Source organism: Synchiropus splendidus, chromosome 2 (assembly GCF_027744825.2).
Source record: "Synchiropus splendidus isolate RoL2022-P1 chromosome 2, RoL_Sspl_1.0, whole genome shotgun sequence".
NCBI lineage: Eukaryota > Metazoa > Chordata > Actinopteri > Syngnathiformes > Callionymidae > Synchiropus > Synchiropus splendidus.
In genome coordinates, this window is record NC_071335.1 from 29,825,798 (window position 1) to 29,853,205 (window position 27,408).

Below are 27,408 nucleotides of genomic sequence, written 5' to 3' on the forward strand. Positions count from 1 at the left end.
TCATGAAACAGTGTCCTCATTTTCAGAGCTTACAAGGTGACACTCTCTCCCCTTTAATCTTTGGATTTAAACAACAGCTTCTCTTCATCTTTAAGAGAAGAGCACCAGCTACTGAACTCTGAAAACAAGGTCACTGTTTCATGAAGCCTCATCTGCCCCTCACTACTTGTAGTGTCTGGCCGCTTTCATCGACCAAAATAAATGCTTGTGAAAAGTCATGGCAGAATTTGCGGTGAAGATCTAACCTATGTTACACCACCATATGTGACATCTCCACGATACCACAGCAACATCAAAGGCATGTGATCAACATCGATTCAGGGGTCAATGCAAAGTGTCCCGCTTCATGAAATGGGGTAGCAGCTGTGTTGTTTTCACGTTACAGTCCACAGAGATGTGACCTCGACCAAGTGAGAGACGTTGCAAGCATCATTCATGCAGGATCGCAGGACCTCGTCCAGATGCTATCACACCTCATTTAGTACAAATTACCGAGAGGCAGTTGCAGTGTGTCGCTGCCTGGTAGAATGAACTAAAACTGAGATTTGTTTGAACATCGTGAGCATGTTAGCGCAGCTGCGCAGCGTCTTTCTACAAGAATTATGGAATGAAATAGAATCCGATCTGACATTTTTAACTCAATGCTGAGACTTTTTTACGGAACGTTGAAGCTTGTGTGTTGTCACTCCTCAATGTCAATTTAAAAAACCAAACACAGAGAATAAAACGTTTGAGTAAACGTTTCACCTACTCTTAAACATGAAGGGAAAAGTGCCGTCCAGTTTTTAAGCACCGTTTGAAATGGGAAGTGGAAAGAAGCTCGGTGAAGAGTGTTCCATCCTGCAGCTGAAGCATTTTCAGAACCTGTTTCAAAACAGTGGTGACAAAGCTGGTGGTGGGCAGCCACGCCACACTTCAGGGACTGTTTGTGAAGTTCCACCATATTTTCAGTCCATAACTGTGATCTTTTTTTTAAGGCCAAACCAGTTGCCATTAATCGAAGGGTGGATTCTTTTGACTTTCAAGGCCTGTGTGACCAGTGATGATCAGAAAGGTTAAGAACCCCTGCTTTAAGCCAGAGATCATGAGGAAAATCTTTTATCAGTCCAATCCCTCTCTTACCTAAACATATGAAGCTGATATTTGACAAACTTCAGGTAACAACAGATCACTGATACTAATCTCATGATTTCAAATCCACTCCACGGTTTATGTCTTTTGTTTCTGTAATTGTCGTTTCCTGTTTCCCAAACAGCCAACGTCAATCTGGCTTTATCGGCAACCAGTGTGATGACTTGCCACCGTGACATTGTCAGTCTGGTGCAAATAATAAAGAGCCACTCACACAGCGTTTTTCACCTCGACACTTCCAGGTGCATTTTAATTCAAGCTCTTACGCGGAACAGCCTTTCATTTCTCTGCATATTCACCAACAGTGAGCCTGTATGTACAAGTCCTGGACAAAAAGACAGACACGGTTGGAAGTTGATGAAGCACATTAGACATCAACATGACGCCTCATAACATCATTTACAGTCTTTCAATCCTTGTCTAGGAAGAGCTCAGTGGACATGTTCCAATGACGACTCGCCTCCGCACCAGCAAAGAAGACAAGTCCTGGTTACATAAGACATGAAACACTTGGTTTGGTGCATCATTTTTACCCTTTAATGCAGGATAAATCACTTGGTAGGAAAGTGAAAACTAGTGAGGTTTTTTTTTTCTTACCACCATGGCATTATCAAGTACCAGCAGAACAAAACAAAAAAAAAAAAACTGAAAAAACAAGTTGCTGGTTCCAGTCTCCCAGCAGTCAGTATGCAACCTGGCATTGAGGTTGAAGTGAGGTCTAATAACTACCTGAGTTTCACAATGAAGAACAAATCTGTACCCGATGTTTTCTTTAGACTATGGAGAATGTGACAAAGAGGTTACGAAGACAGACAGGATGGAATCATTGGAGAAAAGTGTCAGGTGTGATGCGTGACAAAAGGATGAAAGGGAAGGTGTACAAAAGGGTGGTGAGGCCATCAATGCTTTATGGTTTGGAAACGGTGGCACTGAGGAAAAGACAGGAGGCAGAGCTGGAGGTAGCAGAGATGAAGATGCTGAGCTTCTCTCTGGGAGTGAGCAGGATGGATAGGATCAGAGGGACAGCACATGTGCTCAGGTGTTTAGGAGACCAAGTCAGAGAGGCTCGGTGGAGATGGTTTGGACATGTACAGAGGAGAGAGAGAGAGACAGTACATTGGTAGGATGATGTTGAGGTTGGAACTGCCAGGCAGAAGGTGGAGAGGAAGGTCAAAGAGGAGATTGATGGAGGTGGTGAAGGAGGACATGAGGTTTGTAGGTTTGAGAGAAGAGGAAGCAGAGGACAGGGTGAGATGGAGGAAGATGATCCGCTGTGGCCACCCCTGAAGGGAGAAGCCGAAAGAAAAAGAACTACAATTTACACTTTGTATTTGAGTCCACTATTCACTGCCTGCTGCTCCCTGTGAGTTCACCCTCTAGAAAAGGCCAAGTGAAAAGACTGAGAGAAACCCAACACTTTGGTTTGGGTGCCGCGTCCTGTCGGTGAGGAGAGACAAAGACGCACACAAATCCATTTCATAAGGTCACTCTTTAATCCTGCTGCACGTTGTTTGCGAAAGATTAACCAGTGTTTGCCTTTCGCCGAGCATTACCGGGTAGAATCACAAATGCTATCAGCACGGAAGATTAAAAGAAAATTCCCCTGGAGTGACATCGCTGCTTTTAATCATAACTCCATCCTTTTTTTTCTGTACGGTCACTTAGTTTTACCGGACAAGGGAACAATAAGAATAACTCAGATGAAGACTGCCACAGTTCATGCATCTTTTTTCATCTCTTCGAAGCTTTGCGAAACAGTGTCCTCATTTTCAGAGCCCACTAGATGGCATACTCTTCGTTGCACATCGATTTTAAGTCTCAGTTTTCAGACCTGCTGAGCTTTGAAAATGAGGGCCGTGATTTTGTGAGCTGTGGTTCAACACTTATATGATGAGCAACACTGTATATCGCGTATAATGCTATATGTTTGAGACAAAGGAGTCTTTAAAGTGACATGGCAGTATACGTGGACTTTATTTGCTAAACAACCTATGTTCCCTGAGCACGAGGAACACCAGTAAATACAGTAAACCGTGTAAATCCCCGCCAAACCCCGTCTGTCCAACACCTTCTCCCCAGCAGACAGGATATGATAAGCAATGCATCATGAAGGAAACGTGAGCGGATGAAACTTCCTGAAGCATTTTTGGAGCACAGAAGTTGGTGCCCTTGCTTTAAAAATGATACAAGGTTTCAGTTCAATGGTTGTCCGAAGACAGTAGAGCAGAGTACCATCGAGTGGGCTTCAAAAATGAGAATTCATGAAGCTTCATCTGCCCATCACTACTCTTAACAGCCCAGAATAGGACCCAATGTAGCAATAATAGGAGGATTAGTGAACCTTTTTACGACACTGTCATATGTGTTAGTGAGTCATTCCACAGTACTTGGGGCAGAAGTCTACGTGATGCAATCCCTTACATGTCCAGAGTTGGGTCTCCTGGGTTGGCAGAAACATGCGAGCTGTGCCCTTGAGTCAGTAAAACACAGGTTACAGCAACCCTTGATCATATTTCTTTCATATTTCTCTCTGTTTCAACACGTGTTTCTTCCATGTTCTGCTACAACATAAAAACCTGGACCAACATAATGTGAGTTGAGCACCATCTTGAAGGTTGAGATGCCTTTCTACTCCTCGACGACTACTGGAACCAGCGGCGGTAAGGACTAATGGTGGCCTGCCAGTGTTTGGTTTCCTCAGTTTGGCCCTGACTCAGAGGGGGCTTTTGTTACTTCTACGAACACAGCACAATATACAGTATTTTTACATTGAAAAGATTTGCTCTATTTACATTTGGTGCAACAGTTCTTTGAAAACACGTGACTGTACAGAGATGAGCCTCAGTAAAAGAAACAGATCTTGAGAGTGCTGGAGATAAGTGAGGCAGAGATGAAGAAGAAAAGTATCTTGGAATTTTTACATTGTTGACCACTGGATGTAGCTGCCACAATAAACAAAACACAAGTACAGTACATGTGGGTGTTCAGGTAGTGTTGTCAGGGAGGCTTATGTGGCACTGTCCAAGTCCAGTCACCATACCGACTCATGTGAAGTCCTTGGAAACAGCCTCGATGAAGTTGGGTGCCGACATGAGGATGGTGACGGTGCAGATGATGGAGAAGAGCGAGAAGGCTACCAGGCATAACCGATCCACTACTGCCGCCGCAAACTTCCACTCACTGCAGATGGACTCGCACTCATCCTGCTCCCGAAACCGGCTGGCAATGTACTGCACTTCCTCCAGGATCCGGGTGATCTCAGGAACCTGCTCCAGGAGCAAAGTCCGAGTCTGCTCCGAGTGGATGTCGTGCACGGTCGTCGAGCCATTCGGGTCGCTACACATCACCACTCCCGAGTCTGTGCTGGGTGGAAAAGCCGCCTTGTCTGTTCCCATGGAATGATACCCAAAGTACAGCTTCATGTTCCCGTTGGTCGTGGTGGACTGGGGGGAAGTCTGGCTTGGAATGGTGCTCATAGGAATGCTGCTGGTGCTGGAGTGGTGAGTCTGTTGCTGAGAGTATTTGAAGGTCTGAACGCCACAGGGAGCCACAGCTGTCTTTCTGTCTTCTCCAGGTTTTTTCATCCGGAGAAACCAAGCGCACCAGTTGAGGAGGAAGACTCGGACCTGGAAAACCAGAGCCATATTCCATTTGATGGGCAATGACAAAATGGAATTCTTGGAGACACCAACCTTTAAGAAACTTTTGTCATAAGATGTCAGGGCAGATACAGATAGTGACATTATTCTTAGGCCAAGTCAGTCAAACACCAACAATGATGGACACTGCTTCACTGCTTTTGCACCCAGAGACAAAGTATCGAACGTCAGGGTCTATTTCACGTGTGAGGGAAAGATGATGCATGGGATGGCCTGATGGCTCTGGGCAGCGTACTCTATCACGACATCAGGGTGAAGAAAGAGCTCAGCTCAAAGGCAAAGGCTCCTTGTTCACGCTCTCATCTGTGGTCACAAGCTTTGGGTAGTTTAGTTCCGTCTCCACAGTTTGAGACTGATACTGAACCGCGGCTCCTCCCCATCGACAAAAGAAAGTTAGGGTGAGTTGGGCACCTTTTTAAGGGCTCCTCCTGGTAACTTCTCCAGAGGCTTACTTCGGACGTGACCAACTGGGAGGGGGCCTGATCTGTGCCTGAGAAAGCCTTGGTATCCCTTAAAAGCTGAAGACGGTATCTGGGAAAGGAAGGATTTCCCTCCCTACTCCAGCCACCTGCTCCATGACCTTGGTGGACGATGAATTCACTGCTCTTATTCATTCAATATTTTCTGGTCCCATGCAAGTAGTCAGGAGTTAGTCCTTCACTGCACTTCATTTCTAACTTAGAAAAAGTCACCTACCCACTTCGGCATCTTCCCTCCATGTGGATCATGATGGTGGAACTGCAGTACCAGAACGGTCACCACCACAGACAAACCCACGATCATCATGGTGCTGGCAAAATACTGAGCTGAGGACAAAGAAATTTGTTTTATATGAACATGTTTCATTGATATTCATTGGCATTTGGCTCTTGCCAGTTTAAGTGCTTTTGGAATTCAGGCTTGAATCGCTGTAAAGTCCCGTCATCTCACTCATTCACATGGTATCTTGACTGTGCGTTTTCCACAAAGCCACAACACCGCCCTCGGTTATCCAGGGGTGATGGTTATTCCAGGGCAGGCTGTTTTAGCTTCTCATCTGTCTGCTAGCTGTGTCTATGTCACGCCTGCCAATAACATGCAGCTTCCCAATGGCGTTCAGTGAGCTGCCAACTGATGGCAAGTGAGCCTCCCTCCACTTGAGAACGTGATTGACAACCCGCTAAAGATGTGCGGCAGGATCAACCGGGGGATGTTTTGACAGTTACCTCTCGTGAGGTCTTGAATGAGAAGTGGAATTTAGCGGAGATCGATGTGACAGTTAACAGGATTCGAAACTTCGAATCTCAAATATTAGATGAAGTGTAAATGTGAGGCAGGCAATATGGGCCACGTCCCAACCATTGGGTCACCTGAAGTTCAGTCGGCAAGCTTCTCCATCTCCATCTCCATCTCTACCTTTACTTCCTACATATTGTGGGAATCATGACAGTTTACTTAGGATCATATTTGTCAAGTTATCTGCTGTTGAATAAACTGCTTTATAATGCTTTGTCTGATGAAAGATTGAATCCAACAGACGCAGTGATAATGGATAAGGTCACCTCACTTTGATCCAGTATGAGAGGTGTGTGTATGATAAGGACAGTGTGGGAAAGATGGAAGAGTGAGTTACGAAAGGCAGGAACCACCTGGCACCAGGACCACTGAGGAACCCAGGAGAGATCAAACCCAGAACCGGAGTTTGTGAGGGCAGACATCTACCTTCCCCCAAGTGAAGGAATGTGGAAGATAAGGAACCTCTGGGACAGCGATGGGTCAGGAGGAGGAGTTATGGAGCCAGGCAGAGATGGGAAGAGCCAGTCCAGAAGCCAGCCAACCAGAGGAGAGGACCAGATTATCTGGTTACAGCGTTCCACCCAAAAAAGGCCAGAAAATGGGCAACAACAAGAGGATTCATCAACATCACTTCAACCCAAGAGGTGTCGACACCAGATCAGGAATGTGGCGCCATGGCAACCGGGACCCCAAGAGACCAGGACCAATGAGTGGAGACTCCACCTCAAGATGAAGTGAAGTGTGTGATAAAAGGGTCAGGGCCAGAGATCGTCTTTGTCACTCTACACCACTGGAGCGAAGGCTAAGTCAGGCGTAGTTGTGCACCCAGAGCTAGAATAAGAATACATTCTTTTGGTTTTTGGGAGTCATTCTCACGAATAAACAAACACGTGGAAGAGACAATACAAGGTATATATTCCTACTATCTTCATCTTCCCTTTGCTTCCCTCTTCTCTCCAGCCTCCACCTCTTCCAGCTTTTCCTCAACCTCCCACTTAGTTTATTTTTCTTATGTCACGTCTGATTTGTGTGATCGATTTTCTCATTCAGCTCAAAGCTGTCAATTCCCAGACTGACAGCTCTGACCACTGGTGCGGCAGATTCTCCTGTGGTGTGTGGTGCTTTAAGACTGGAAGAGGATTTTAGCAGGGAAGCGGATCAGCTGGGATCTTAAATACTGTACATAACATGTCCAATGTTCACCATGAATGAAGACCAAATTTTGTTGAAGATTTTAAAAGGGAAGTGCCATTTATTTGTTTATTTTCAAATGGAATGAAACTATGAGCAGCTCTGAAAAGTGTGTCACATTGCAAGTGTGCTGGGCTCAGGTTCAGAAATGAAAGAAAAACAATATTGATGGAAAAAAAAATAAAAATGAAAAGATGCAGACCGGATTCAGAGAAAACATTCGAATGCAAGGAGAAAATGTAGATGATTTGACAAAGGTATAAAATAACCAAATGGTGATCAAGATCATAGTGGCATCAGCAAGTAACTTTAAATGTATTTAAAAATGTGAAAATTGTAAATAAAAAAAATGTTGCGTATGAGCATTTATATATTTAAGAAGGGAATAAAGTCAACGTGAATTCTTTTGACTATTATTTTTGCATTCAAATTATGCTTGATCTAATTTTTTCCCCTTCCTTTATGATTTACTGATTTTATTATGATTTAAATTTCATGCAAAAATGAAATTCCATGTTCAAAACCGGCCTATTGTTTTGAGACTGTAATGACATGAAGAACGTTGGATGTAATTTTCAAAGTGAAGCAATGATCAAAAGCACTCGCGTCTTACCGATCAAAGGGACGGAGTCTGAGGTGGCGGGCATGATCTCTGCCACCAGCAGCATGAAGACGGTGAGAGACAGCAGCACCGTGATGCCTGCACGACAGCCGAGACACACGTCAGTGTTTTGACACAACACCTGTCTTAAACTGCCACTTCTGATGGCTTTGTTTCTTTCTCTCGGTATCTGCTTCCTCCCTGAGTCTGAAGTCACACACTTGTCATGGCGCTCAGATGACTAGCCTCGCGTCACGTGTAGTTGTGGGTTGGTTAACTGGCGCAAACACGTCATCTTAGCCGAGAGGACATTTATTTTGGAGCCATAATGTCAATATTAGTAAACAACGATTGTACTGCAGGGATAAACTCTGCTGTGGAGAGAGACACATTTGTGTCCTGGTGCATGACTGGACTCATGAGTCACTGTCCTTGTGTGTCTGTACCCAGTGAAATCTTTTCCCCTGAGTCAGCAGGAAGCAAGAAGACCAGAAGCGCTAGTCCAGAGATGAGCACGCAGGGGATGAGCAGGTTTGTGCCGTAGTAGAGCGTCCGGCGGCGCATGGTGACCGTGTACGTCACGTCAGGGTACGGCTCTTTGCAGCAGTCGTAGTACAGCTCATTGCGCTTGGCGGGCACACCTGCAGGAGACGTGACGGATTAGTGTCAAGGACGCGTTTCTCTTTCTCTGCTCCTGGACTGTTGTTATAAACTGTGGACTTTACATTGTTGGAGATCAAGCTCAGCAACCTTCTACCCCTTGTTTAACCACCACCCAAGAGAAGGTCACTGAGGAGAAAACCTTTGGATTCTTTGGAGCTCCTGACCTTTCTCTGAAGCAGAGCTTTATCCCGCTACATATGCACAGTCAGCAAAATAAAACATTTGGACTGGACGGATACTGTAAAAATAATTCATAAAACCACACTCTGAGACCAATATTTTACTCAGTAAGTATCGAGCCTGAAAGCTATTTGAGTTGCTCCACAGTATTATTTTGTAGGAATTTGTATGACTTGTGCAGTTCAGTCGCAGTGTTTTTGTGTGCCTTTGAAAACTCCACTTCTGTTGGAAAGGGCTGAGAAAATTATCACAAATGTTCCCCAACACCGTCAGCTACTGAAAAGAAAAGGGCCACAGTTTGTGAAGGCTGTTTCTCTTGTCTGCCTGCCACTGTACTAGTATCTTGTGGCTAGTATCTTCGCTAAAATATTGGGTGACAAACAATATGAAGGTGCAGTGAGGAAGGAGCTAATGTGTGTCAATATTTACTCATGAGAAAAGGTGTTATTGCCAGTGGTGGAACTGGAGAATTTGACTTGACTTCAGATGTTTACAAGGCGTATCATAACTTGTCAAATGTGCATCAGATTCACACCTAAAGAAACTTATCATGGTTTCTCTGCGGCCAAGCTTCCGCACCATATTGAGGAATACGATCATGCCTTTAGTGGGGCAACATTTCTCAAGTCTCATATTGGCAGGAAAATCACAATCCCCATCAGATGGTGCTATGTTTGCGTGTACTTACTTTAATCGAACAACATAAGCTTCAGTGTCGCCAAGACTGGCCGCAGGCTATGACTGATGTCACGTGGTAGGCACTTGGTTGAGCACGTGGTGGTTTCAGATCCAAGTTGCACTTGCACTCTTTGTATAGTTCGAGAATTTAGAGAATTTTCTTTTGACTTGCTTTTTACACACTTGAATTTTTATTTTATTTATTTTCTTCATTTTATAAGAGGTTCAATATAACATCCCATTAGCATCAAACATACATTTTAGAATATTTTTCTCTTGTTATTTAAATCTGCTCTTGAAGAACAAGCCTCATTTTGTTTAAAACCTTGTGAAATGACATGAAACTATGCGATCAGCGCAAAGATATTTGCCAATGAAAAGTCCAACCAGCAGCAGAACCAGATGCAAGTCATGAAAAAAAATAAACTTAATGCAAAAAAATTGGGAAAAAAACTGTACATTGTGAATACAATTGTGTATACAATAAAGCAAACAGCATCTAAATATCATCATATATTTTCTGTTTCATAAATGAACGCTAAAGAGGATAAGTAAAGTGTAAATGAAAGTATCACCATAAAATGGTCCAATTCATTTTAAAAACTGCTCCAACAGGTGAACAGTTTTTACAGTTGGGGGCGCCATCACTTTCTTTTTTCTTTTCAAGCGCGTCCTATGGTTAAGAATCACCGCTCCTCATGACTCTGCTCTAAAATTTTTGGATTTGAACAATAACTTCAATGAACTCTGACATGCTTTTTAAATTGACAGCTCATTTCATCCACTCGTATCGCCGACACCGCTCAGAATTCGTGGCCACAGTTGAGAGTGGGAATGTAGCCTGGCTACAACAGGGACTTAAGCTTTTTGCTCAGCTCTTTTTTCACCACGACAAACCAATACAGAGCCCACATGAAGGTCTGTTTTTCTGGTTTGACTGTCTTGGTGCCGTACTGTCTTGTCTGATGCCCCCCATGCTAAATGTCCTCCCCATGCATCCTCCATTCCGTACCCACGACACTGTAACCTACTCTTGTCATATGTGTTGTGCTTCTGAGCGCATCTCCCTCATGTGTTTCTACGACTGAATCCTTAAGCACTTTGAGTGAGACCGTAATGTACGTTCCACAGATAAAGTATGATTGATACTGACCCAGGCGCAAGTTGTTTCAAGCCTGATGCCGAAGATTGTATATGTCTGGCGGTGTTCTTGAAGAAATTCATTTTAAATGAATGAAGCGCAGTGGATTTAATTTCGTTTTAACTGAACACTGCGGGGCACAAGCCTTGGTCAGCCATCAATAAATGCGATGGATTGCTCAGCTGATGAAACGTGTGTGTGTCCGTGTGTGTGTGTGGAGAAGCTGGCGTGGCTATGATCTAAGGCACCAGGACAGTGTGTGTTTCTGGCCAGCTTGCTGCCAGAATTAACTCAACCATCTCTGGGCCAGCTGTCACTTCCCCGTGCACACACACACACGCACACACACACACACACACACACACCATCAATCCATCAGCCAGCTGCGTCCTCTTTACTTTGTGTGAATGTTTGCTAACTGCTAACATCTGACCAACACAGAAGCCTGTAACAAGATGTGTAATTATTCATCGAAAGAAAAATAGATATTGTACTTGAAAGAAGAAATATAATTGAAAAAGAAACTGCTTGAAATTAACTTCAAAGATGAATCACTTGTTGCGCGCTCTTGCATGAACATCATGATTGTTTTTTTGTTGTTTTACAGCGCTCACATTTGCAACACTTGACTGCATTAGAAGGATGTTTTTCTGTTCAACTTCACCAGGAGAAGTTTTCCTTCTCACCCACAAGGTCCCATTCCCCGTTGGGTATATAAGTGGAGATGTCCACGTCCATCATTTGGAGGTCCAGCAACCAGCCGTTGTGAGTCCAAGAGCCGAACTTCAAGTCGCACTTCTGCACGTCGAACGGGAACCACCGCACGTCAATATAGCAGGTACTCTTCAAGATTCCTGGACAAAAGTGGCTTATCTTTAAAGGCATTACAAGTTATTACACTTCATTTCGTCTTCATTTAGGGGTTCACTCCTTCATAATGGCTGGATACTGGTCCAACAAATGTGCCATGCTGTGACCCACACTCAGGAAATGATTTAGAAATGTACACGTTTGACTAAGCTCCACCTGTTGGACGGCAGTGACTCAGGTGGTAGGCACTGTCCCATGCAAGTTTAGTTCTATCCCATGGATGATGGTGGTGGTCACAGCCCTTTTCCCCCATGGCCACTGTGCCTACAGTCATAGCTTACCGCCACCTGTGGTATAAATGAGTTCCTGTGCTTCATTTGTGTAACCCACTACAGAGTCTAGTTTGAAGTTTGGGTACGTAGAAAAGCTTGAAGACGAAGTTGAGAAGGTCATACGGTTCAGACATTGGGAATTCAACAAACTGATTTACTGGGCAAAGGAAGAAGAGGGGGACAACCTTTGATGTTGATGGATGTGATGAGGGAGGATGGAAATGACCAAGGACGAAGCACAAGATAGGTTGAGGTGACTGAGGCCGACTTGCCGTAGCTACCCCTGACGGGAAATGCCGAAAGTCAAAGGGGATAACGGAAGACAGCTGTAAGACCAATGGTATAAGGCTGTGTCCAATTTCTCGCCCTACAACAGGAGACTTGTTTTTGACCCTAACACTGGGTTTTGCGTGTTCACGTGCACATGTAGTGTGTCCCAATACTCCTAAGACTGAGGTTCACCACTTGAAATGATCCCTTCAAACCGAGGGAGCTCCGCAGCTGACTATGAAGTGTGGATAGATTTCCAGGATACCAAAGTTCTTTATTTAAAGACAGTGTTGGATAGGAGAACAGGGACATTTTAGTTAGGAGGACTACTCTTCTGTTTGTTTACGTTCTCTCGTATCACATGTTAGCCACCCAAATGGTCTACCGAGTCCGACAACATGAGCAATACAACACTATGTTTGTATTTAACAGTCGGCTAGCATCCAGGCTAACGCTAACATCGCCATACAACAGATCACCGCAACATGGCAAACCAAGTTAGAATTTCAGTGCCGATGCAAGAGGTAGCATTTGCAAAACGTCTCCAACACTGAATATGCAGGAAACAAAACACAGCACAGCAGCCAATGACACGTTGTCTTTACGCGTGACGTCATGAAGTGTTGTCCGAATTCTTCGGGACTTCAATCACTTCACTTGGTCGTCGGAGGGCAGTTCATAGTGGAGGGCACTCATAACCAAGTGCCAGTGTCAGGGTGAGACATGGGACACAGCCTACAACACCATTTCAAAATGGTGGATGTCACAAAGCAGTGTACCACGGTAGATGAGGGGTGATCAGAGTGGTTAAACACTGCCATCCAACTGCCTGCGATCGCTCACCTGGGGGGATGTACTGACAGGATCCGGTGGCATTGACCAGCACGTTCGTGTGAAAGGTGGCATCAAACCTCTCGTCAGCGCTGCAGAGAGTGAAGGAACATTAGGAGCACGCCTGACCACATCATCTGTGTTATCGCTACACCACCTCCACGCACAAGTCTCACTGAACCAAAGAGTTTATGTGATAGTCTGTGGCTGTCTTTTTAGCTCAGTGCTTTGCTGAGAGTTGGGAAGGGATTCCCAATTTCCCATCCAGTACCAGCAAAATAGCAGACAACGTGGCCATAAAATCCGACATTCAGTCACATCAACAAAATAAAACAGCTTCCATGTGAGTGTGGTGCTGCAATGTCTATGCTGCGATCATTACATGTTTAGATATTATACCATTAAATATAATATTAATGGGATTTTAGAGGATATAACATATGGCAGGGTTTCTCGCTGCTACCCACCGTGACCATGACGACAACCCACCACCTCCCACCCAAAATTCCAGTTAAAACTGACAGAACTATGACGTTACAAACACAACAAAGTTGCACACCCAATGGCACACATCGCCAACCCCTCCGCCAGTCACCGCCTCAACTACAGAGTTTTCTGAACGCAACTGACATGTTTTTTAACAACAAATACACATACATGTGTGTGTAGACCAAAAAAATGAAGTGCTTACATGGCGATGACAAATGCTAGACATTTTCTGCGATGTGTAAAAATATCCTGAAAGATGATAAATACAGATAAATACATGCTGCTCTGTGAACTGTCAACTGCAGCCAATTGAAACTATTTAGAGCACAGACCTTCTCCTCCCGAGCAACACCAGCCTTCCTAATGTGCTGTTAGATGCTTTCAAGGGGAAAAGAAAGGACTGACGGTTTTTGTACAGTGGGACACATTATGAAGTGAAGTGACACAAAACTTGATGTTTAGCTATACGGGAGTGATGGAGAGAAGGCTTTGGTTTTGTTTGTTGTTCTACCCTGAGTGGGTTGAAATATGCAAAAAAAAGATTCAAAGAATCATTTAGAAGCATGTTTTACGAAACTACTTTTGGCACAACAATTGTAGAGTGATGAAGTAGCCTGTCTGCTGGTGCATTGGCACATTTGTAATTTTCATTTTCAACCCTTTTCTCTGCCTTTCACTTCCACAGAAGCTGCAGCAGTCGAGGATCCAGCGTCGGCTCATGTGGGGAATATTGTCTTTATCATGAGAGAATGATAATCCCCCCAGTAAGCTGCTTAAAACTGGGTTAGATAGCTAAAACTCTTTTCTTGTCCCTCCTTATGACACACTTATTTCTACCACAAACACAGAAACACACCAGGCCATGCTTTACCAGATGAATCCTCTGGTACCTGGTAGGAGGAGCTCAATCTACCGTCTTTGTTGTGCGGCGACGTCCCAACCTATTATTACCCGAGTGAGGGTTGAAGGGTATAAGAAGAGCATGAGGGACAGACACAGCAACCTCGTTCAACCCTTCGCATTCAACAGCACTATAAAAAGATGGGTTTTCCTTTCCTGTAATTCTTCAGTTATTGATGCAATAAAAAGGCGGTTTGAGCTGCAATAACTGAAGAAGCAATTTTGTCGAATGCGCGTGTGAATGAGTGTTAAAAAAATCATTTGCGCTGACACTGCTTCCAAGGATTAGTAGCAGACGAACAAAGCAGAGCTTTAAATATACAGTGCATACGCTCTCAACGCAGCCCAAACTCACAAACCTGAGCCAAATATTCATGTCAGAGATCTGATGTATGACGTAGGCATTTTTGGCAACGTAAGTCATCTTCATCACATCATCAACATAACACAATTTTAAGTCCCATCCAAACATTTTGAATTCAAAAGTCAATGGCTTTTGATGTCGCCTTGAAACACTGAGGAAAGCTGAGTGCAGTAAGTGTCCCTCTCTTCAAACTGGTGCATGTATCACTGACTTTCTCCTGCCTGTCTGGCTAGCTTGTGTCCGACTCACGACCAGGATCGGTTCCGACCAACTGGTCGTAAGTCAGGTGTAAGTCGAATGTCATTCAAAATAGCCGACGCGAGGGTTATAGGTGCTACTGTAGTGGTAGATGGCTGTGTGAGAGCGAGATGCTGGGATACTGTGCTGCTGTAACTGTCGTACGAGTTGTCGGGCTGCTACGTGCTGCGGTGCCAGACTTTGAATAAAAAAAATAAAAATTAAAAAAAGCATGTGCTGGCCTTGGTCGCAAGTACGGGTGGACGTAAGTCAAGCAGGTGGGATGCTACTTTTATAGTGAAAGATAAAGTTACGCCCGGCCACCATCACTCCACAAAAAGAAAACATCGAGTTCCTCTTTGTTTCCTTTGAAGTGCTGAAGCAGTTGGAAATCGGAGCATGCCTTCCTGCACAAGCACCTGAAGTGATGGAGCTAACATTTTCCAGAGGTTCCAGACAGACACAGCAAATTCTGAGCTAAGTCAGCAGTCTTGTTTTTTCACTTAAAACTTCCCAACTTGCAATGTTCTTGAGGGCTGTCACGTCACATTTACATCGGTTCAACGCTTACATAGCAAACCTCCTTCGCAAAATTCCCTGCCTCCTCCTCCACCTGTGCTACGGAGCTTCAAAGCCTTCCAACGAATATGTGAAGGAATGAGCCCTGACTTCCGTCATTCGAACGTTCCTCATGTCGTTTCTTTTTTTCAGCTGTTGTTTTTCAAACATGCCACAGCTGTTTTGCAGCGGGCTAAATGACGGGGATGGTTTTAGTTCACCGTGCAGCCAACTGCTGGTAATGCTCAGCCTAAAGCCACTCGTCTTGAGAGACGTGTTGCAGGCTTTTTTGTTCACCTCTTTCAGTCTGAATCAACGCTCCAGTCCGCATGCACAATTATCTTCTTATTTTTTTCAAGCACAAAGGCAAAGGTTTGCTGTTGTATTTACCAGGCCCAGAACTGTTCATTCACTTCAGTCTTATGCATGACTCATTTGAATTTTCCTCCCGGGTCCGATTAGTTGCCCACTAGATTTGTGCACTTGGTTCTGACTCGCAAACTGAATGGATAATGTGAGGTCTGGGGTAAACATTTTTCAATAATGTTTCCAAAATTTATAATTATTATTATTATTTTGACGCTTTTTGGAATGTGTGTAAGATCATAACTTGTTAGAGCTGAATTTCATCACTATAACTGAGACATCTCACCTGACTTCTGCAATGTCCAAAGGGTTTGGCCCTAAAACTGAACCTTGAAGAACATCTATTAGTGGTACACGGTACATGTTCTAATGTCGAAATAAAGCTTGTCCGAGTCTATATGGTTCTTCACCAAAGAGGTGTCAACGTGACTCTTTTCCAAGTAAATTTATAACTCATAAGAAAAAGAATAACTACAACAAGAGACAAATGCCGTTCTGAAAGGAGTCACGTTAACATCTGTTCAGGTATGGATCAAGTAAACTCAAACTCGTGTCATTTAGACACAATAGAATGTGCTGTGTAGAACAGTGGTCCCCAACCCCTTATCTAAGTCTGAACTATCTTTCATCTTGAAAAGCGTTTTATTTTGAAAAATGACCGGATTCTCTTGGTTAAGCCTGTGTCACTTGAGAGCCTAAATGTAGCCCACAAGCTCGCAAAATGAGTCTCTTTGTGACGGGGAGAAGGGACAGGAGAAGAGCCCATGACCTACAAGAAGAAGGAAGTTCTTACATACCAGGAGTCATACTTGAAATATGGATTTATCCCGTCTACCATCTCTCCCAGATGGGACCGTGTCGTTGCAGAGAAACAAACTTAAACTTGTCATGCTCTTTGTATTCAGTTGTGTGACTGTATGCTATTTTGAAGGCATGTTTAAATGTAGCCATGGCGACCAGAGTCAGACAGCGTTAGGGTACTGGTCGAGAGGAGGAGCGTTTGTGAGTCATAGCCGGCGCACAAACATTCAGAGGCCTTCATACTTCATACCCCCCGGGAGAGGTTCAGATTGTCAAGCGTTGACCTGTCCGCGGGGATAAAAAAGGCTGGGGACCACTGGTGTAGAAGATGGAAGAGCAGTGTAGCAAAACGAATGAGAAAAAACATGAGATTTTTTTTCTGCATTTGGAAGAGACAAGATCGCACCACGGAGCTATCAGCTCTGTGTCTGTCTTAATGTTGTGAACAACTGTCTCTACCCGGCTCAAATAAGTTGCCAGGTAGAACCAGGCGGGGGAGGACGGGCGGCATGACTGGGTCTGGGCCCCCAAAATGACTAAAAATGCCCTTAGACTGTAAAAGATGGAACACAGTTCTATGGCATTTGCTTTTTTAAAACAAGTATAATAAAGCTACTCAGGTTGCCAGACAATACAAGATTGATAATATCTGCTTGTAATGAATAGAACACACTGAAACAGAAACATATTTCCTGTGTCTCTTCAGCTGATTTGGTGACACTTGCTCCTAGCGGATGTAGCATTACAAACCACTCCAGGTATCTGTTGTCGACAGCTATTCCAGAGCTCCAAGAGAGTAAGCCTCTATTTCCACCCGAAAAATGGGTTCAGTCACAAGCAGAGGTTGCAGCCGAGGTTGAAATCCAAGCAGGAAACGTTTCAATGTTTTGTTTGTATTCAAGCTACAGCATGTTAAATGGGATGCCACTGTGCCTCCGCAGAATGCAACAAAGTGAAGGTATAAGCGGTAAAAACAGAGGTATAAAAAAAGGTCTGAGGTGATTCATTTTGACCTTTTAAGAGCAATTTATTGTGAAAATACATTTTTCTGTATCAAGACATTTCAGGTGCTTAATGTCGCATTTTCGCGAAGCGGTCTGGGTCGGTACGTAAAAGACAGCTACCGCTATAAGGGCGTTACCGCCACCGATTCATTGGACAGGAGTGAGCAGAATCTGAGGGCAGCCATTGTTTTTAAAGAGCGACGCAACGAAGGAACGGCAATAATAAAATCAATAAATGCACGCATTTACATTGGCCTAAATTATGACTAAATGACCAGCTACATTGGCATGTCCGTACTACCTACCTCAGAATTGAAACTCCCTCGTCCCGCAGGTGCTCCTGCTTCTAACACGCGCACAGATACGTGTGCACAGAAGGTCGCAAACAAAGGGCTGAGACAAAAGCCCGGTGACTCCCAGGAGGCCGTTCTGATTCCCCTCAAATTAAGTGTGGAATACATTATGCAAATCTAGTACCTGGAAATGCCAGTTTTCCACGTCTCTCATACATATTTGTGTTACCCTCACAACCGCACAGGAGTGTTCAGACGTGTGTAAGACAACTTCCCTTCATACCGGAATACATTTACAGAATTACAGTGGAGACATTTCCACAAATCCATTCAAGATAGAAGAAGAGTTTACCTGTTGTAGAGGAGAATATCTGGGACCCACACCTGGTTGGACGGGAAGCGCAGATTCTGCACTCCAGGGTAGTTTTCAGGGTTCCATGACAGATAGATGTCAGTCCAGTACTAGGAGGAAGAGAAAAGGGAGGTCAGATCAGAAGACAACCGACTGTTTAGACAGCAAGTTAGCACCAAATGCTAGTTCTAATCTGATGCTTGTGGCGATGAAGCAACTTTCTTATTTGTCTACTGTCATTGCATTTGCTGTTGACATCTTTTCTTTGCCACATTTACATGCGAATCAGTGCTCTGACAGCAAAACAGCTCACATGCTGCCAGCCACTCGGTTATTTATTCATTTGCATGCGGACCGTCCAGTTAAGTTCCGCCTACAGGATCGTGTAATTTCAGTAGAGGGGAAACATTTGTTACAGTGCATCATGGAAGGTGGAGTCTGCGTCATCCTGGGACACAAAAGTCCACCTGACAATTGCAGGTACGTTACGCCTTAGGAGTGAGAATGTGTTAGTGTGGCTACAAGAAATCAATTCAGCAATGCATTGTAACTCTACAGTTTCTTCAGTTTCAATTCAGCAAACCTTTTGAATTGATCCAACACATGGCCAGTAGGGAGCGCTGGTACGTGTGAACACCAAAACAAAGGAGAGAATCTGGTGGTGAACTTTCGGCCCAAGATTATTTTTTTTTATTACAAAACAATTAGATAACTGTGAGCCTGAGTTACACTTGAGATGCAATGGTCTGACTTGTCATGCGTGGGGGTTGGGAGCACCCCCTACGTGTGGGCGGAGTGGGCCTGGGCTAGAAATTCTTTACCAATTTCAGACAGATTCCAGCGATGAAGAGAACATAAACCCTGCTCCATCATCGCACGCTTTATTTTACGATTACTTTTTTTGTATCTGAGTGATCCCGTAACGTGGAGGTGAAAAGATGCCTAAACAAAAATCTACACGTGCACCAGGAAGGCTAAAGTCTTAACACAAGAAGGCACAATTCAACAAATATCGGCAGGTACCGATATCTTGTAGGCCACTTGTGTTGTGGACCGATAAGTGAATAATGGCCTAAAAACAGTCGACCTTTGTTTTTGGGATGTAAATATGATTTTTTTTTGTCCACTTCTCCTTCAGCTGAGTATTGGCAAGAACCTCCCCACGATACGAATCAAGATACTTGGGTCAGAGAACATAGTATTCGCATATTCTACCGCCATAAATGTAGTCTAAATCCAAATAAATGTAATCGGCATTAAGAGATTACATATAAATATTGTACTGAAGCATGTGATAATAAGGACTTTTTTAAATTTATTTTTTTACAGCATAAACATATTTCAGTAGCTCAATTCAGGGAATCATATGATCTCATTATCTGTCGGAAAATGTGTCGCAGTTCATCTCACAGGTCACATGAGAAATTAAATATATTGAGACCAGTCTTTCGGAAGAGAAGTCATTGCAACATAGCATCACATTAGCATCAGTGCACACACACACACACACACACAGAGGGAAACCTTACCAGCTGCAGCCAAGCGTTGGTGATCAACACTTGGTTCTTTTCATCCTGAAGGGAAGCGAGAACAGAAGGAGAAACAGTCATCAGCAACGAACTCTTTCTTCTTCAAGTGAACAAGCAGAAGAGGCTGAACTGCTACATACGGTGATATTAATAGACTGATCTGTAGCAAGGTCAGAGGTCGTCCCTGGACAGTATACACTTGTTAGACCAGGTGAGGTAAGAGTCAGACACACGTTTTTGAAAACATCTTTTTTTTGCATCAGGAAAATAAAAGTTTGGGGAGATTGATTCTCTGCCCGCCTCCACACTCCGCTCCAGTAACCTCTGTTCTCTGCTCTTGAAGAGAAGCAGCCAGTCCCCAACAAAACTAGAGCATCTGTTGTTCAAGTGTCAAGTTGTTGGCTTTGTTTCTGTTTGTTTTAAAGTGGGATTTTCTTCCAACTGTAAAGGGCAGCTCCCCGCACTGCAGCACAGTAATCGCCACATAAATCTGCTCAGATTGGTTTTGCAGAGGGGATTGACAGACACTTGTGCTTCAGGAAAGCTCCTTACTGCACTTGAATAGAAGTCCAATGAACTGCTGGGGACAGGATACGCAAAGTCTCATGTATAGGCACTAGACCAAGAGATAAAATAAACACTTTTGGAAATGGATGCAACAGCAAGGACCTCACTGACTGAGTCAGAAGAAGTCGATCGAGAAGGAAGGAAAACATGGGGGCGAAAGTAGTGATTCGTAAAAGAGATGCCCCTTGAGGTGGCATCATGTGAAGCTAGCCACCTGCCAGTGCACATTTCCAGGCTTCTATGGATGAAATAACTGGTACCGAAAGGAGACACTTACCTCCTAACCAGGATGCTACATGAAAAAACTGTGTGACAACAGGGCTGTCACATTATCAGATGAATAAAAATAATAATTATAACAATACCAATATTTTCATGGTGTCCACAGATGTGTAAGTAATATTGTACAATGATTCAAATTCATATTTAACTGGACTTATGATGGGAAAATACTTGTCCTATGAAGCATTGAGGCAGACGGTGGTTGCACCTTTTGCACCAACTTCATGCATATTTAACAGAGAAGTTCAGAGACCCTCTGAATACAGTACGATTTTAACAAAACAAAATCATCTGTGGGTAACATTTAGCACTCTACTAAAAGTCCTTTTTTTTGTTTTAACTTTTTTCGATGGACTTTCTTACTCTGTTTCTACTGGGTTACATGAGCGAGTTACACAGTGTTCCTGCTCTCCATTTGAGCCTGAAAATCACCTGCAGTCTGTGGTTCAGCGCCCTACATTCCAAAAGTCACATTCACGCAGGGATCTTATTAAACCAGCACCATGAGTACAACATGATACCACATTCACCTGCAGGCAGTAAGCACGTCTACATATAGAGTCCACGCCAACAGACGGGTTCATCACGGTCGGTGGGCACCAACCTGCCCTAGTTCCCTGGTCGGTGTCACCCAGCAGCAGATGGAGAGATCACTAAGCACCAACACTGCATTATTAACCACTTCCCAGTTAGCCCTGTTTTGACTCAACTGTTGTTCACAAACACCAATACAAATATTGCTTTGAGGGAACACAGTTGAGCTGAAATACTTCTCTACAATGTCTCCCTGTGGTGGAATCGTACTGACATGCCAAGGCTCAACTGCATGTATAATGGAACAGAAACAGTTTCCACCCTCCAATCTTATGGAAGTGGTGTGACACTTGTCAGACGTGTGTCAGCTTTATTTCTCAACTAACGTGAGGATGAATGCTTCAACAAACACAAATATACTTGTTCTTTCAACTGCATACCAGACACATTTGAAAAAAGTGGCCAGAAAACGGATGGATGTGTTCAAGTGGGGTGTGATCTGCCACTTCCCACCAAAAATAATGAGATATTTTCTTCCAACGCAATGAAGGAAACAAGAAAACAAAGAGCATATGGAACTCATCTACACAGAAAAAAAACCTTGGTTGGTCCAAAGTTTGCATTACTTTTTTTAAGGGTCATACTTTAGATTAAAGAACATTTATGACTCTGAATAAACTGCGTATACATGTGTGTATTTGCAGTATATTAGCCAGTAGTCACCACCTTTGAATATTGCTAATACTGACTAGATTTTACCCTGGAATACTCTGAACAATACCTTAAGTATTGAGTGTGAATAAACAAGTCATAAGTGGGACGCTTTTTTTCATTGAAAAAAAAAAACAGAACAAGCAACACCACCCATCAAATATGTAAAATGTATTGTAATTAAAAAATATTTAATAATATTGACCCAAGTTCTGTACAAAATCTATGTATTTATACTCACTCAATTCAAAAACTTCCCCATCAATGTCACCAAAGCTTTCATGCTAGCCACGAGGCTAACGTCACCACTGTCACTTCCTGTATACTGACCGAACACCTGCTGAAATTTTGCAGTATAGAGGCCTACGTTTGTTGAAAAAAAAAAAAAAAAGGCACAGTGGGTGTATGTTTTTGTTCCAACCATTGGTTATCCCACCAGGTGTCGGCTGAAACAAGCTGCCCTGATATGGAGCTAGATCTCTGCCACCGACTTGAGTGAACGTGTTTTGGTTGTTGTACACTCAGGACATGTTTTCTGTGCTCACAACCATCCGGTTGTTCGATCAACGTCACATACACGCACGGTCAACCTCGGTCTGCTCGCTCAGCGTCGCATACGCGGCCGCTCAACACCACTGCCGCTCGCGCAGTATCATACGCTCAACTTCAGTCAGCTCTACGCGCACAACTCCGGGTGCGCACAAGCCTGCCACCAAAGTCAGCCAATCACTGAGCTGCCGCTTGAAGTCCTCTGCTCTCATTGGCTCAACCTCTCCACCAATCACAAGACATTTCAGTGGACGGGGCGTGTGCGTGTATGCAACATTGAGCGACCAACGGGATGGTTCTGAGGGCAGAAAACATGTCTCGAGTGTACAACAACCAAAACCCGTTCGCTCAAGTCTGCGGCAGAGATCTAGCTCTATACGCTGAGACCACCTTCATATGTGGTCTTATCCTGTGTGTGGCCACAGATATCCAATTTACATACAAATGCAAAATAGGTACGCTTGGCTGGTGGTCTGCGGTGTTTCTTAATTGGGAAAAAAGTGTGGTGAAGCAAAGCGTTGTCTGACCTGGAGGCAGCCGCCAGGTTTAACAGTTTAGCTTCAGTGCCGCAGCGGCGTGCTATGAATGCATTAGAATACATTGAAGTCACGGTCAGTAAGTCAGGACGTACACTTCCAGACAAAAGCTTGACACTAGTTTCCTCTTCAAATAGCCAAAGCTGATTCCTGACACGACCGACCGTGTTAAAAATAACAGACACACTGAAACAAACCACATCGATGATCTGCAGCAGAGTGAGGCCCAGTTCCACCACAATAGGCGCTGAGTCATTGTGAACCGGTCTCTCCAGCCGATTGTAGTCCACCATCAGATCACGGAAGAGCTTCCTCTGGTACTGACCGCCATGACAGCCTGGAGGGCAGAGAACAGAGGGTCGATAACAAAAAGGAAATGTTGTAAAAAGGCAGAAAACTGAGTTGGATTGAGATAAAGAAGTGTTTTTTATTTGCAGTGCAGTGCAGAGAAGTAAGAAATAGATAGTAGCATGAGTTGTTTTTTTTTTTAACTATTATTTTGGTTGTCAACAAATAAATAAACAAACAAATATATATATATATATTTTTGTATATATATATATATATATATATATATATATATATATATATATATATATATATATATATATACAAAATATACATGAATTGTTGATAACACTTGTATTGTGTCTTTTTTAATACGTAATATTTTAATTTTTATTTCTCTAAATGTGGTGTGAAAGGTATGTGTCCTTTGATGTGTTCTTTGTGAAATGGTCCCATATTTTTTTTGGCTAGCGTGGGTCATGTAGCCTCAGCCATTTCTGCCCTTAAATCGGATTGTGCGAAGAGAAAGATGACATTAGGACTGGTCAATTATTGAGCCTGTTGACCTGTTCGCACCTTTTAATCGTCAGTTATAGTAAGTTCAGAAAAACTTTTTTTTGAGGAAAAAGATATTACAATGAAATTACATAACGTTTAACACACAACATATCGAAAAATGGACTAAACATTTTCTTACTTCTAGATTCCCTCTTGTTGCAGTAAGCAACCACAGGTTTCTAGGCAACATATGGGAAACGATTACTTTAGTGAAAAAGTGGAGAAGTTGGAGAGACTGAGGTGTGTGCTGGAGAGAGGACGAATAAAAGTCAGGAGAAGCAGAGTGGCAGCAAAAGAGAAAGGTAAACTTATCAGGCCTGTCATGATATTTGGTTTAGTTCTCACAAAAAGACAAGAAGCAGAGTGAGAAGAGTCAGAGTTGAAGACGCTCAGGCTGACTACAAAGGACAAGAAAGCTGTATATCAGAGGGGCAGCTCAGGTTTGGAGTGAAAGCTCAGGAGACCAGACTCAGAAGGTTTGGGAAGGTGGACCGGAGAGACTGAGCACATGTTCGACAGAGAAGGCTGAGATACCAGGGACAAGTAGAAGAGAAAGACGACCAATGGGTCAGTGATGCCACTGAGAAGGATCGGAACGCTGTGACTGGGTTAAGGTGCAAGAGGTGAACTTCCGGTGGGAACAACCTACGTGAAACACTGAAACAAATGAACTGCTACCTTCCTTTTCCACCCAGCTTACAGCATGAACTCTTTCCCCCCGTACATCAGTATGGCACAGATGCTAACAGTCGTCTACATCCAACCGTCTGTGTGTGTGTCTAATTACTGCAGGAGATTATGGACGGCGAACAGTCACTGACACGTTAAGAACCATTTCCACGCACAGTGAGCTCGATGTGGGCGAACACAGAGAAGCTAACACTTCCAGCTGGAGGCAGCAGATTTCAAAATACTTTTTTATTTAATCATATTAAACTCACTGTACTGCCTTAATGCCTCGGCTCTCCTATTAACTTTTGTTTCATGAGGAACTGAGACCTTCATATTGACACAAAGTATAATAAATTACCCTTTCGCTCAGTTTTAATTTGACTGTCTTGAAAACAGGAAGTGAATAATTGAATCCCTCCCCCCAGAAAATGACACAGAGAAGGGACGGTTTTATCTAAACAAACTGCACTTGGGTCCATTCCTCAGAAATCATGACAAATGGTACACAATGTCAGATGTTCGGAATTTGAAGACTGACACGCCACATTGTTCAGTTGTCTAATAAGCGTGAAGGAGCAGACCTACACACAAAACAATGCGTAATATCTTCCAGGGCTTCCGCCACAGTGAACTAGTGTTAACTAGTGTGGCGGTGCGCCACAGCTTAAATGAGATGAACTCTCCTGTGATCAAACGCATTAAGACAAAGTGGAAACATCGAAACGAAACGGATAGCACATAACACATCATGGCGGCGGACATGAACATGTTTCGCCCTGTTATTCCCTGAAAAAGAAACATGATATTGACTGAAGTACGTTGCTTGTGAAACTCAAGTGGCACGTTCTGGTCAGATATATAAAGAGAAACAAGAGGACGGCTTCGGTTGGAGATAGATTTACTTAAAAAGAAGCGATTTTTACTGTCACCAATTCAGTAACTGGCGAAACATTCCTTTTTGTTTCTCTGTCACCTCTTGACTGGCTGTGTTCCATGCCACAGTTTCAAGAAATCCTGGTGGAAACCCCTGTCTTCCCTCATCTAATCAGTGAACTTCATTCAATAAATATGGTCGAACCTCTATATTGCGGAGGATTTCAAGCACACGTACAAATCTTGTGTCGCTAATGAAAGTGCCAGTCGCTCGCCTTCTTGTTCTGCTATTTAAAAGGAGATGGCAGTTCATGTGGCTGAGCCTCTGAAAGTGTTTTCGCAGGAGGGATTGTTCTTGTAATTCTACTTGACAATCCAAACGTTAACACCGCCGCAGCTTTATTTCTCCATTGTCAACATCTTCCATGTGTTTGTGCTGGAAGCTTTGCACATCAAACGCTACCATGGCAACTCAATTCAAGTTCAAACAGAAGCTTCTCATTCGATTACGTTGTAGCTCCCAATATTTAGTGCACGCTTTTTAAACATGCAACACAAGCTCTTGACCAACAAAAACTATATTCTTATTCGTATATATATATATATATATATATATATATATATATATATATATATAGTGGTACCTCAGTTCTCGACCACAATCCGTTCCAGACGGCCGTTCGAGAAGCGATTTGTTAGAAATCTGAATCAATTTTTCCCATTTCAATTTATTGGAAAAAGAAATCATGCGTTCTTAAAAGAGGCTTTTGTAGGAGTGAATGTAGAGTGTCTGCTGCAGGTGCGCTGTTCCTCTATGTGTGTGGCCGCTGCATGTGGGAGGGGTTGCCGAGTGAGTGAGGTCTCTCCAGAAGTGAAGAGGTGCCCGGTGCGTGTCCAGCTCTGAATGTGCGCTTCTGTGCAGTTTGGCTGTGACAAAGTCATAAACCAAGTCACGCTCTGTCCCAGACTCGCCTCATCCCTGTCCCAGCTCCAGCCCACAACAGGACATCAAACCCTGGAGTGGTGTGGAGAGCGAGCACCTCCCCTGTGACACTCTACCACGGTCCAGTGAGGAGACAGGAAAGGTTTTACACCTCAACATGAAGAAAAAACAGTCAGTAAATGTAGCTAACGGGACACGTCTGCATACAGAGGCTGCGTTATACACAATAACAAAGAGCATCGTGGGTCAGTGGATCGATCTGCGCACGTTATGTTTTCCGGCTTTTTCGGGGGCGTTCGAGTCCTGGATTTTCGTTCGAAATCCGAAGCAAAAAATTTTTTGTCCGTACTCCGATTTGTTCGAAGTATATATATATATATATATATATATATATATATATATATATATATATATATATATATATATATATATAATTAGCTATTAAAAACCCTCGTCCAAACTCAATATAATATAGAACTGATGGAAGTACTACTTCATTGCAAGAGGTAGCAACCTGTCGTGTTCAGCATTATATGGCCAATGAACTCTCAACTGAGATCCAGCAGCAGCTCCTTTGAGTGACGACTTTCCACTTGGCTAATGAGGTAAAGGCAGTGACAGCGTGTGGGCAGGTGCTGTCAGATCAGACAGCAAACTGCACAGTAACCGTGGACGGCCATATTGAGAGAGTCAGCCAACAACTCATTAAACGCCGATGATGGGAAGTGAGTTAACACTGGAATTAAACACAACTTTGACGCACACACCTGAGGAAGACAGCAGCAGCGAGTCGGTGTTGAACGCCTCTGGGTCTGTATGACATGGTATAACTGAGATATATTCGATGAAGAAAAGTGTTTCCTGACTGCAGGCTTCACTTCTCTTGACCAACCGTGACACATCAAAACAAACACGGGGCTCTCTGTGAGTCCCAAAACAACTGGAGCACACACAGAGGTGTGGTTCGGACAGGCAGAACCACACACAGGTGCCCCTCAGATGCTTGTCCGTCTGGACATCCCATGGTGTTTATTTGCGAATTAACCAATTGCTTGTTTTACTCTTGTCAAATCTCCTTGCTGCTGGCTACCACAAGTGATGGGTAAATGAGGCGTCGTAAAGCGTTTCGACACAATGACACGCTGTGTTGATACTGTGTCACTGAATTCTGACACCTGCTGCACATTACAAATCCCTGCAGGCCACCTACTTGACAGACGGAATTAACACACACCTATAT

At 43.6% G+C, this 27,408-nt stretch overlaps 1 protein-coding gene across 2 annotated transcripts in view; it reads right to left on the reverse strand.

Annotated features, from left to right (window-relative positions):
• Positions 1–1,352: 1,352 nt before the first annotated feature.
• The window catches only part of LOC128753364 (neuronal acetylcholine receptor subunit alpha-7-like), a 34,901-nt gene continuing 8,845 nt past the window's right edge, over positions 1,353–27,408 (reverse strand). The window contains exons 2-10 of one of the 2 annotated variants that reach the window (XM_053854987.1): positions 23,032–23,171; positions 19,656–19,700; positions 18,127–18,236; positions 12,775–12,854; positions 11,206–11,373; positions 8,304–8,498; positions 7,870–7,956; positions 5,487–5,596; positions 1,353–4,757 (exon numbers count right to left, since the gene is read on the reverse strand). In XM_053854987.1, coding sequence (XP_053710962.1) covers positions 4,176–4,757; positions 5,487–5,596; positions 7,870–7,956; positions 8,304–8,498; positions 11,206–11,373; positions 12,775–12,854; positions 18,127–18,236; positions 19,656–19,700; positions 23,032–23,171 — 1,517 coding nt within the window. In that variant the 3' untranslated portion in view covers positions 1,353–4,175. Of the gene's footprint in view, positions 4,758–5,486; positions 5,597–7,869; positions 7,957–8,303; positions 8,499–11,205; positions 11,374–12,774; positions 12,855–18,126; positions 18,237–19,655; positions 19,701–23,021; positions 23,172–27,408 lie in introns of those variants that run through there. The other variant, XM_053854988.1, reaches the window with a different exon arrangement.